Source organism: Sitophilus oryzae, unplaced genomic scaffold (genome assembly GCF_002938485.1).
Source record: "Sitophilus oryzae breed Bouriz unplaced genomic scaffold, Soryzae_2.0 scaffold_1590_pilon_pilon, whole genome shotgun sequence".
In the NCBI taxonomy this organism is placed as follows: Eukaryota; Metazoa; Arthropoda; class Insecta; order Coleoptera; family Curculionidae; genus Sitophilus; species Sitophilus oryzae.
In genome coordinates, this window is record NW_022146270.1 from 1602423 (window position 1) to 1615450 (window position 13028).

The following is a 13028-nucleotide window of genomic DNA, read 5'->3' on the forward strand; positions in this document are numbered from 1 at the left end:
AATAAAAATTTTTTTTCATTTTAATCATTATTTGTCATCAGCAATAATTTCCCCAGTTTATGCGTATAGGTTAAAAATCACCCTGTATAATTATTTATAAAGGAGAAATGAGTATTATATTCAAAGTTTTATTTCTAAAACTTCTAAAAAGACAGCTCCACATTCTAAACTATTGTAAGCTGGTAACACAAACATCAAATTGTCATCAAACGAAATTTACAAGAACAACAAAATGTACTTTAAAAAATTATTATCGAAGCAGTATACCATTTCAATTATTTTGAAAAAATAATGATCTCTTCATTTTCAATATTCTCAATACTCTTAAAGATTATTGACCAATTGAAAATATTAATTAAAAAGATTGTTAATAAATAGCATTCAAATATCATTGCAGAAAAAATACACCACATCATCCCAACATTACCAAATCCAACAATTCCAAATCGCTTTCAATAAGATAAGTTATCTATGCCATTACTTCAAAAAGTATATATTATGTATAATGATTCAGAAATAACACTGCCTATTTCCAAAAGCCTAGCCATAAAAAACTTCTAAGTAAACCCGATGAATAAGAATTGAAAACAAGTCTTGCCAACATTTTGAATTCGGCACTAATGGGTAGGTATTTATCCAATTACTAAGTGAAATAAATAAATGTATAAAATGAATACAGTTCGTACCTAATACAATTTGTATGTTACCTAAATTATTACATAAAAAATATTATATATATTTCACACAATTAACTTCTGTGTTCAAAAACCAAATATGGTACTTAATACATCCACAGGCCTTCATTTTCATTCCCTATCTTGTCGGTAATAAATGAAAATAAAGCTCCCAAAACATTCATACAACTGGCGAATGGAATATGATAAATATAAACTTTATAAAATCATACCTGTCACTCTAAAATACACAATTTACGTAGGTATAAATACAAAACAGAAACGCTTATTAATTGATCATTCACAAAAGTAAACATTACATGTGTACATTGATAGAAGTCAGTGGGCCTATATTCAATGATGTTAAAATAGGAGTCCTGTTAACCTATATAGGGCAAATATAAAACTTGCTCTACATAAAACAATTTGTAAGTATTTATAAACAGTACAATACTACAATACATGTAAAACGTTATACATAAAATGTGATGTGGTATTAAATTTACAGAGTTGAACCTGCCGGTATAAGAAAAATCTATATTAAAGCTCCAGTACAAGAGCTTTATAAATAACTGAAATTATTCTAACGTAAAATTATTTATAATGTAATAAAAATATATTATATTAGTACTTACCACCTGGCCATTTTGGCATCAACCTATTGATTAAATTTCTGTTATCTTTCTATTATATTTCTAACCTAACCGAACGGCTAAAAAATAATAATAAAAGTATTTCTGACGTGTACCTGAAATGGTACTTCAGTGTCAGACATGTGTCAGACTGTCAGAGATAGAGATGTCAATTGTCAATCGATTTAAGAATTTTCATTTTCGAGATAATGAAAAGTGATATTACAGGTTTCTTTATCGCAACCAAAAATTTAAATGGTTATGATTAACTGCGCGCTAACGGGAATGATACTATTTGCTTAGCCAAACGCTATTTACAACTCCCTGAAAAAACTGAAAATTTTAAAAATATATTACGAATTACGATATTTGAAATTATTGTTTAAAAATCCAGTTATTTGTCGTTTTATTTTATTATTTCTAGAGAGATTCCTTTGTATTTTGTTGAAAACTCTTTGTAAATTTAACAGATATTAAAAGTAGAATCAAAGAGTAGATTTGGTAGAATATTGAAATATTTTGGAGATGAGAATAATCATCCCCCAACTAACTTTTTATTGCAAAGTTACAATTAATAATATATGTTTACAGTATATATAGGCATACTATAAACATATAATCTAAGAATCTTAAATATTCATTTATTTTTCAAGATAATCCGTTCCAAGTCCGCACGATAACCGGATAATTAGCCACAACCATTCCAGTTTGAAATTTGAGACTTGAGATATTTCTATTCTGTGGGTATTTTTAACCTATAAGTTTTTTCCCATGGTTTTTCGTTATGGTTTTTCGTAAGGTTTTTCGCTTTTTACTTTGAAAAACTTCATTTTATTCAGAGGCAGAAAATAGGCACATCATATTTTTCCTGTTTTACTCTTTTTTTATGTGTTAACAGTTCTCTTAAGGATTTTCTTAAAGTCTGGAAGTTGATCTTTTATTGTGCAGACAAACACTTTGAACATGGATAATTCTGAAGATGAAGCAGCTAATAATGTTTCAGATATAAAAGAGGAAGAGGATGAAACAAAACCATCTACAAGTGGTTCAGTAGAATTTCCTAGTGAAACGAAATATTCTCATATTAAAAATAAACATGTACGAGTCCAACAGTTTCAAAAAGCCAAAAGAGAACAGAAAAAGGTACTAACATTTCTTTAAGTTTCACATATTTTTCTCTTTAATAGTATCTTAATCTTAAAACAATAGGCAAAAAAAGAAGCTAAAAAGAAACGTGAAGTTGAAGGAACACCCAAAAAAGTTCCACATACTATTGAGAGTCTTCGAGAGAAAGATGAAACTACTGTAACTAGTATTGATTCCGAAGAAAATGAGTTAGTTCGAAATGACTTAGAAAGCGATGAGTTTAGTGAATATTACAAGAATTCGTATGAACCAAAAGTTTTGATTACTTATGCTGATAATCCAATGAAGGTAACAAGTAACTAACTATTTATTAGTTTATACTGTATGTTTTTTAATTTTTTGCTTTACAGAAAACTAGGATTTTTGGAAGAGAATTAACAAGAATAATTCCCAACTCTACATCTCTTTACAGAAATCGTTCTGGAGTTAAAAAAATTGTTAAAAGTGCAATTAGCAAAAACTTTACTGATATTTTGGGTAAGGTGATTTTTAGTAATCATAAATATAAAGTTTTTAGAAACAAAATCAAAATTATATACTTTAATTATTGCTTTTAATAAGGGAATTTTAATATTTTAGTGGTTAATGAAAATCGCAAGGAACCTGATGGTCTTTTAGTAATACATTTACCAAATGGTCCCACTGCACATTTCAAATTAAGTAATGTTAGGATAACTACAGAGTTAAGAAAGACTCACAAAGATATAACAGCTCATCGGCCAGAAGTGGTGTTGAATAATTTTACAACTCGCTTAGGTTTAACAGTTGGAAGAATGTTGGGGGCCTTGTTCCATTATGATCCGGAGTTTGTCGGACAACGAGCTGTTACTTTTCATAATCAAAGAGATTTTATATTCTTTAGACATTACAGGTATGTAGTGATTTTATTTATAAATAGCTAAGTATAAAAGGTTTTTTTTAGATATGGATTTGACGCAGAGGGTAAAAAAGCCAGATTAAAAGAATTGGGTCCTAGATTCACTCTTAAACTAAAATCTTTGCAAAAAGGCACATTTGATAGTAAATATGGTCAATATGAATGGATTAAAGATGGCAGGAGACATAAAATGGAAACAAGTAGAAGAAAGTTTGATCTATGATTATTATATATTTGTTTTAATGTTTTTAATGAATTCATTGAATTTTTACATTATGTAGTTTTATTGATATTTCATTTATACCTATAAGAACATAATTCATATGGAGTGTACTAAATTTAGCAATACTTAAAAGTAGTATATGTGTTTAATTAACTTAAAATAAGATTTGTACCTACTTAACCTTGCTATGAAAGAGTTTAATTTTTCAATTAAATTAAAATGTCATATAATACGGAGACTATAAGTAAGTCTGTGAAGTAAATGTAAATATTTTTAGAGATGATACCTATTTCGACCCCCGTTTCAACCCCAGACACCCCCCTAAGTTACTTTTTCCGTGAAAAAATTTGAAAATTTTGTACAACTTAACAAGTATAGCTAAAGACGTGAGAAATATAAAATAACAGGCGACCGGTGCTATCCCCCAGTCTCTTCCTATATTTGTACAACTGTATATATTTTTCCATAAAATTTTTGTAATGTTTATTTATTAGTAGAATGAAAAAAAAACAAAAAAATCAAGTGGTTCGTAAAATTTAAGTAAAACTGAGTAAAACCCGTGGTAAAACCAGTAAAACAAAATCAATTTGTCTAGGACACCAAAGCTAGAACGGCTAGAACACCGATTTCCATCCTAGATTTTAAAAATTATGACCACGACCACAGATTATGACTTCTTGCTTCTTGATCATTGTTGGCAATCAAGGTGCATATTATGGCAAGGTAATTATTTGTATTTCTTTGTGCTTAGACCATGCTTAGACCTTTCACTACCAGGTGGCACTAATATGACTTGGACATTTTAAAAAAACATGGCGAGGTTATATTTATTTTCTAAATATTAAAGTCTAATTTTTTATTGTTGGTTTATATGTTTTTCGGTGTAGTGCCTTAAAAACGGAATTACTTAATTGTTTATTTGCTATAGTGCGGTAGTGCGGTATTTCACGTACTTTGTGTTATAATAAACTAAGGAAACTTAATTTTAAGTGTTGGTGCATAAGAATTTTAAGTATTTTTGGAACCTTGGTGCTGTTTCTTTCCTTTTGAATTGGTAAGTTTACATTTGATTTAACAATACATTGCGTATATTATTATTCTAATATAGCTGTAATAATACAAGACGTCTAAAAAGTTATAAAATTTATTAAAATTAAGTTTTAAAGTATTCTAGATCCTGTGTGAAGTTATTTTTAAACAGCTGGTTATATTTGACTTACAGTAGTCTAGTGAATGTTGAAAGTTAAATATTTATATTGTAGTGCTTCTTTTGGAACACTTATTTTTCGAATAAAAATGTAACGTTAAGAAAAATTTTCACGTTTATGTCAATGTGTGGAGGAGTGGATGAGTTCTTATTAACTTTTGAAATTTTCAAGTGGTCCAAAAACATTTATATATTATTTGTATAAACGTACATAAATTAAACATTTTAATATGATAGGTACCTTTAATATTTACTATGTACATATTATGGAATGAATGTATATACTACAGATCTCTATTTTTTAATTGTTAGGTACTTTTTAAAATTTAAAACACCTATCAGGTAGGCAAGGTTGTTAAACTTGGTACCAGCGTACGTATATACTAGGTATGTAGGTATATTTGTACAGCTTCTAAAAGCAAAGCAAAAAGTAGGTATCGAAATGTTGTATACCTATTACCAATATTTTTTGGAAATTCTTAAAATGTTTTTTGATGGTTGTCTAATGACTTACAAACCACTTCCAGACTAGTAAATTCTTGCACTCTACCCTAGACCACCTAAGAGACCACCCAGAGAATATACCTATTTTTCAGTTGTTAGTAGTTTACGAGGTATTTTACAATTGTAACATTGCTTTGCTTATATTTATGTCTTTTTGCTTTAATGCTTTATTAATATAAATATTAATTATTAATATCAAATACACACTTTAAAAATTTATAAAAATTTTACTAGGAATTTCACAACAATTTTCTTAAAAACATTTTGGTGCAAAGAGCACCTGCATTTCAAACTTTTTTATAAAATAATCTCAAATAATAGGTATTTTATAATAACCTGAAATCTATTATAATATACCGGGTATTATAATATATACGTCTCAAAAATGGCTCACCTCTACAACTTTTTTTATTTTTTCAGATATAAAAACGAGATTTGGTATGTTAGTATATGAGAAATTACGATTATTGGATACTAATTATTAACAAAATTAGGATTGATTGACGCAATCAATTAATTGTTTTTAGGCACTTCCTGTTTCCCCGGAAATGAATACAACTTTTGATTTTTAAATGACGCCCCTGGTATTTTCTTACTTTGTTCCTTTGAATAAGAAGACTACTTTGTTGCGAAGAATAAGAAGACTACTTTGATAGAAAATGACACTCTGAATAGAATGACATAGGTATCACATGTCAACTTTTGACATTTTCGCATATGGTTTATTTGAAATTGTAACATGCGGTTCATAACGACAATTTGACTCGAAATACCATTTGTGTGGTACCAAATTATTCGTAAAAAATGATTTTTCCAAATATGCTAATGAGCCATCCTTGTTCCATTTGAAAAAATTGAGATATGATTAAAATACGATTGGGGCATCTTTTGACTGGCCAGGACAACACACGAAACACATCAGACGATCAAATCTATTTTTCCAAGGCTTGATTAAAAATTAGTTTCTTAACACAGCCTCGACACAGCCATGACACTCTAGATTGAATTTTAAAATACGATTTTTTTAAGCGAAAATGTCAAAAGTTGGCATATAATGTGTCATTCTATTGAGAATGTCATTTTCTATCGAATAAAGTAAAAATATACCAAGGATGCCATTTAAAAATCAAGTTGTAGTCATTTCCGGTGAAACAGGAAGTGACGCTAAACAATTGAATACGCAAATCAATCCTAATTTATGCCATACTAACATACCAAATCTCGTTTTTTCATCTAAAGAAATAAAAAAGTTATAGGGGTGAGCCATTTTTGAGACGCACCCGGTATACGAATCTGTAATAAATCTATAATAATCTATAATCTACAATAATTTCTATAATAATCTGAAAAGTAATAAAACCGTATTTGGAGGAGACAGCTTACCAATCAAATACAAGCAAACAACTAACTAAAAGATACAATGAAATATCCTAGGGTTTACATAAATATATTTCTTGAATTCAGACAAATTCTATAACTACTCTTGAAATGTGTTCAAGGAAATATCCACAAAACCAAAAACTGTTTTTGTGTTATTCTCATTCTCTCCAATTTCCAGGTTGCGTTTTTCACATTTTTCATTAATGTTGGTGTAGACTGTAGAGCGTTTCCATATCCAAATTCACGTGGTTTAATTTTAGTCATCACAAAAGACGACTTAGGTATGACAAAAGACGACTGCCTCCTTTTATTTCTTGTTTAGGTTTATATATGCCTTTTACAATATTGTCAATAACTGACAATACAGGGTGGCGCACCTCATTCACCTCGGTTGATTATACGAAAACGGAAAGATGTAGAAACAAAATATTTTATGGGTATATGTGGGGAGACAATGTGCACAATTTAAAATTATTTTGAAACATACGGGGTGTTTCAGAACTAAGATCCACACCAAAGTTATATGTTTTCTTATGAAACATCTGGTATTTTATTTCATTTTTGGATTCTTGGGCCCAAAAAAAGGCATTTATTATAAGGGTTAAATATGTTTAAAATCTTTTGTTTTTGAGATATTTAAAGATATTTAAATTTGCATGCTACAATAGAATAGACTATTAACACCCTGTACGTTACTTTTTATAATTAATTTTTATGCTGAGTTTAAACGTAGAGAAATAAACTTTACTGAAAAATGGTATTGGTTCCTTAAATTTATACAGGGCTATCAAAAGTTGCTGATCTATTTTAAGGATATATTTCATATAAAAACTTCGTTATTTCAAATGCAACACCCTGTATTTTTTTAAATAAATCAAAGAAGATTCAAATGCTCTTTCAAACTATATTAGGGTTTCCTATACCTATCTAGCTCAGATTTTGAATAAAAAGCGTTTTTTAAATAAAATTGTAATCAAGATGGCTGGTGTCGCCATGGCAATTTTCTAGTGACAGTTAGTAACTATTTTCAAAGTCGACATTAATTTATGGACATTATTATTTATAAATAATTTATAACAGTTTACTTAAATTTACCTATAATAGATAAGTAACTTAAGTAAGTATTCATTATTTTATCAAGAAAAATAAAGCAGTATCTGCTGGCGGAACAAATAGATATGGTACTAGTGATATTATTTTGTGAGGAAAATTGCTTCTTGGCCTGAAGGGCTTATGCCCAAAGATATCCAAATAGGAATCTTCCTGATAAGCGTTTCTTTGAAAAACTTCTTGTCCTATTTCGCAGAGCTGGTAGTGTGGTTTATAATAAACCTATTAGGTAGAAACCTGTCGTTGGAAGTGAATAAAGTGAATTTGCTGTAATCTGTAATTGGCTATTTTATAGAAAATCCATATATCTACAAGTCATCTTAAAATAATTCAAAGAACTACTTCTTCGTTTTTCTTGATAGAATAATATACACATATCTAATAAATATTATTTATTAAACTATTGTAGGTAAATTAAATAAAAGTAAACTGGTATAAATTTAAATAAGTCCATAAACGAATTTCGATTTTGAAAATAGCTACTAACTGTCACAACTTGCCATGACAACACTAGCCATCTTAATTAAAATTTTATTAAAAAATCGCTTTTTATTCAAAATCTGAGCCAGATAGGTATAGGAAACCCTAATATAGTTTGAAAGAGCATTTGAATCTGCTTGGACTTATTTAAAAAAATTGGCGCCGGGTGGCACGCATAGCCGCCCATACTAAAATATGTTAATATCTCGAAACCTGCACTTTGACTGATTTTGATGTTATTACAAATTTTGTTGCAAATATTATTCTTAATCTTAATTTGAAAACCGCGTTTCGCTAGCTACTGTAATTTTGGAGTTACGATTTTTTAAAACTTTTAACCCCCTCCCATACCCCCTTACCAACCCCCCACCCCCACCAAAAACTAATGGCCAGATTCTCGGGTGCAACAGTATTTTTGTGCCAAATTTGGTTAAAATCGGTTCAGCGGTTTTTGAGTTCTCGTGTTACAGACGGCAGACAGACAGACAGACAGACACCATGAAAATATTTTGTATTTAGGTCATTTATGACCCAAGTAACTCATTTTGAGTGAAATTAAAAAAACTTTTTTTTTGCCGATCCTAATAGCCTACCATACCTATTGGTATGGTCGGCTTAAAATACATAGTGTTGCATTTAAAATAACGAAGTTTTTATGTAAAATAAATATTTAAAATGGACCAGCAATTTTTAATACCCCTGTATACATTTAAGGAAGGAATAACATTTTTCTGTAAAGTTTATTTCTCTACCTTTAAACTCAGCACAAGAACTAATTCTGAAAAGTAATGTACAGGGTGTTAATAATCTATTCTATTGTAGCATGCAAATTTAACTATCTTTAAATATCTCAAAAACCAAAGATTTTAAACATATTTAACCCTTATAATAAATACCTTTTTTTGGGCACAAGAATCCAAAAATTAAATAAAATACCGGGTGTTTCATAAGAAAAAAGATAACGTTGGTATGGATCTTAGTTCTGAAACGCCCTGTACATTTCAAAATAATTTTAAATTGTGCACATTACCTCCCCACATATACCCATAAAATATTTTGTTTCTACATCTTTCCGGTTTCGTATAATCAACCGAGGCGAATGAGTACCTGTATATTAAAGACAAAATGTAAACCTCCAAAAAAAAACACCCTGTATATTAAAGACAAAAATGACTAGTTTCAGACTAGGGATGTGTAGATCCGGTATTTTAAAAGAGTCGGAGTTACATCAAGCTTCATGTTAGGTTCCAGGTTTAACATCCAGGTTCCGGTTCTGCCGGATTTATATTATTCAAACCTTTATTTTAATTTAACTAAATTTTGTTTTGTATTCTGATCACCTGATGTTAGCTGTTCTATTTATTTGGTAGATGTACCTTAAGGTTTAAATTTATGACTAAGAGGCAAAGCATTTGCTAACTTTACATACTAATAAAAGAAAGTCGAGACCTATGGTCGAGACACAATTACAACCTACCTTGATGGCTGGATGATGACCAACTGCCGTCTAGGGATTGCTTCATGCTGGAAGCAAAATGATAAGCATTTAACAACAGATAATATCTTTAAGAAATAAGATGGCATCTTTTTACAAAAAAAACAAAAACTAAATTTGAACGTAGTCCTCGTCTGCTGATTTCTTTGACACGGTTCAATCATAACATATTTACCTAGGTATTCCATGCTTTTTTGAATTTACTAATAAAGTAACAACATTAGATATAGGCTTGATGCATTCTCTGCCTATCCAAAAAAATCTTTTATGGGTATTTCGCCACTGCACTGCAAGAAAAATCTACAAAATGAAATAGTTATTTTTTGTAAACACTTCTGCGTTAAACCTAAACGGACGCTGCTTGTCAGAAATTGTGTTTACAGTTATAAAAATTTGCCTAACAAAGAAAAAAATGCTTAACGTTTCGGAAAGTTTTCTCTTTCCGTCGTCGGAAGCAAAAAAATATAAAGAATCAAGAAAAAAACTATTTAAAATATTTAAATTGAACTATTCGAGAACACTTAACTTTTTAAAACAGATAACGTCTACAAGAAATCGTTGACGTTCTGTTAAAATGACATTATATTAAGTTAATTTTAATTAGTTGATTTTTTTGGATAGATGAATCCGCCACATAGGTATAGACATTTTTTACAATTCTCTGCCTATGCTGCCACCATCGGAGAGTATCGTAAACAACTAATATATACAAATACACGGGTTTAAATAGCGAGTATACGAAAAAATTATAATTATTCTAAAAGTGTTAGGAAGTATAATTTGTGAAAATTCTAAAAATAGAAATAAAAAAGTAAATATTTTGATATCTTCGGAAGGTCTAACTTGTATTATAGTTTATTATTTCAGCTAAAAAAACTTTTTAGATGAGTTCAACTACTGTAGCGAGCATAGTTTTAATCACCGGTTTTGCTAGTGGGGTTAAACTTGGGGCTATTTCGCTGGTCCGAACTGTATTCCGGAAACTTCGGTAGCATATTGTGCAGATAAAAAGAAGTAAAAAACTTCTTATAAATATATGTCCTAAAATGCTTAGTTTCGGAGATACAGGGTGTAGAAATTTCATTTTTATTTCGATTTTTTTCAAATAATTTCTGAAGTAACGTCAATATTTGGATGAAAATTGGTGTCTGGTAGTTTTTTGACATGAGAAATTTGATTTTGATGTCACTATGACTACTATTCGTAGAAGGCGCCACCTACATGTGTTTTACTGTTTTGAAGAGTAATAACTTTTTGTCCGTACCTGTATAGAACTACTGAGTGAAAAAATATACATTTTCGTAATTTTTTAAGAAAAAAATGTCTCTTGGTAAAAGTCGTTACGAGCAACCGTTCTCAAGATATTTAGAATGGAAATGGTCAATACATGTTATTATTGACAAAAAATAAACATGTTGAGTAGATAGTTATTTATTTGACTGAAATGATAAATTTGGGAATTTTTTATTTTTTTAAATTAATCATAAAATTTTCTTTTCTTTGGTACATACAATTTAGCACAAAAACATTTCCAATTTATGATTTTAGTCTATTAACTATTTAGTCAACATGTTTGGTTTATGTCAATGATGACAGGTATTGATAATTTCAATTTCAAATATCTCGAGAAATATTACTTGTAGCGATTTTTATTAAGAGACCTTTTTTACGTAAAAAACGTAGTAAATGTATATTTTTTTACTTAGTAATTTTATACAGGTACGGACGAAAAGTTATTACTCTGCAAACCAGTTAAAAATATGTAGGTGGCGCCTTCTATAAGCAGGAGCCATATTGACATTAAAATCAAATTTTTCATATCAAGAAACTCCCGGACACCAAATTTCATCCAAATATTGACGTTACTTTAGAAAATATTTGGAAAAAATCGAAATAAAAACCCCGTATCTCCAAAACTAAGCATTTTAAGACATACATTTATACGAACTTTTTTACTTATTTGTATCTGCAGAATATGCTGCTGAAGTTTCCGGAATACAGTTTGGACCACCCTGTATAACATAACGAGCACTTTGTTTACTCACTTGTTTCGTCTAACTGCTTGAATATGGCTTGAATCTTGAATTTATTTTTGCTTTTGATCAAATCGGTGCGGTGTGAGAAACTATGAAATGTTGTTTCGGGAGAGTTGAATATCCGGGAAAGTTGAGTTATTGAATGTTATTGCAGTGTAAATTCATTGTTTTACTCTGGTTTTACTTCGTAAATTTTAAGTTTTGAAAGTTATAAATGTATTTTTTGCTCTTGTTTTATAAATCAAATAAAAATGATAACTATTACCAATCAGTAGGTAATGTAAAATATTCTACTTCTCTAAAAAGTTTGATGTCCGGATTTTGTCCGGATTTTTGGGAAGGCTTGTCAGGGGTGAACAAGTTTTCATCTGGTAACCCTACATCCATACACACCTACTCATCTCTACTATCAGTGGTCCAACTCTTCATTCCATCTATCATTGTTCATGTCGATATGACACTCGATATGACATTTATTTATTCAACAGAAACTTTTCCAGTCACATCATGTCGGTTTTCGAATTGCTCTATAACGGTAATAGAGGCGTCCAAGGGCAATCCAGACGGACGATCGTCGCGTGTTGAAACAGACAGCGATCGAACGGGGGAAGCCATCAATTAGGGCACCGCCCATACGCCACTGGATTCCCGGTTGTGCTAGCCCTGGACTCTCTCAAGGATAATGGTAGGGCTTGTCTGGCCAGACCAATAAAAGAGAGTTATAAGGACTGGAACTGTTCTACACGAAAGTTATTTAATAATAATACAGGATGGTAATACATTTTTAATATATGTATTTATATTTTTTCCAATTTAAACTTTTTAACTCCTAAGCATTTATAATAATTATTATTAGACTTAATGACAAAGAAATAATTGATTTTGAAAAAAATATATAGTTTTCAGATTATTTCCTATACTTGTAGTATAAGACGGTATTACTTGACCAATTTCATAGGTCAACGGAAAAGACCATATAAATTTTGATTCCCTTGAGAGTATCGAAATATGCGTTTTTGACGCATAAACGGCCGCATCTTTTTTTAGTTAACTTAGAAGTTTTTTTCGCAGCTTTAAGAGTCATAGACCTGAGTATGCCGGATGCGTCTCGAAAGTGGCTCACCCCTATAGCTTTTTTATTTTTTCGGATAAAAAAAAGAGATTTGGTATATTAGTATATGACATAAATTGGGATTGATTGACGTATTCAATTGTTTTTGGTCATACTTCCTGTTTTACCGGAAATGACTACAAGTTTTGATTT

The 13028-nt window shown here is 29.9% G+C and overlaps 3 protein-coding genes across 4 annotated transcripts in view; 2 read left to right on the forward strand and 1 right to left on the reverse strand.

The window, feature by feature from the left end:
• Window positions 1-1449, reverse strand: part of LOC115879909 (neutral alpha-glucosidase AB) — a 40856-nt gene extending 39407 nt beyond the window's left edge. Inside the window, exon 1 of the mRNA XM_030896957.1 lies at window positions 1310-1449. Within this exon, the coding sequence (XP_030752817.1) occupies window positions 1310-1320 (11 nt within the window). The 5' untranslated portion in view covers window positions 1321-1449. The remainder of the gene's footprint in view (window positions 1-1309) is intronic.
• Window positions 1450-2043: 594 nt separating this feature from the next.
• On the forward strand, window positions 2044-3600 carry LOC115879942 (probable ribosome production factor 1). The gene is made up of 5 exons (XM_030897009.1): window positions 2044-2449; window positions 2516-2740; window positions 2803-2929; window positions 3032-3323; window positions 3375-3600. Exons 1-5 carry the CDS (start codon window positions 2270-2272, stop codon window positions 3550-3552), a joined length of 1002 nt encoding a protein of 333 aa, XP_030752869.1. The 5' UTR covers window positions 2044-2269; the 3' UTR covers window positions 3553-3600.
• Window positions 3601-4335: 735 nt separating this feature from the next.
• The window catches only part of LOC115879916, a 295395-nt gene continuing 286702 nt past the window's right edge, over window positions 4336-13028 (forward strand). For both annotated transcript variants that reach the window (XM_030896968.1, XM_030896972.1), the window contains exon 1: window positions 4336-4606. The gene's annotated coding sequence lies outside the window, so the exon portion shown is untranslated. The remainder of the gene's footprint in view (window positions 4607-13028) is intronic.

What these genes read in the sequence shown, in the direction of transcription:
- LOC115879942 (XM_030897009.1), top strand. Translation starts at nt 2,270, where the DNA reads ATGGATAATTCTGAAGATGAAGCAGCTAATAATGTTTCAGATATAAAA. An exon ending in CCAAAAGAGAACAGAAAAAG is followed by an intron (nt 2,450 to 2,515) that starts GTACTAACATTT and finishes TTAAAACAATAG; the next exon opens with GCAAAAAAAGAAGCTAAAAA. An exon ending in AAACTTTACTGATATTTTGG is followed by an intron (nt 2,930 to 3,031) that starts GTAAGGTGATTT and finishes TTAATATTTTAG; the next exon opens with TGGTTAATGAAAATCGCAAG.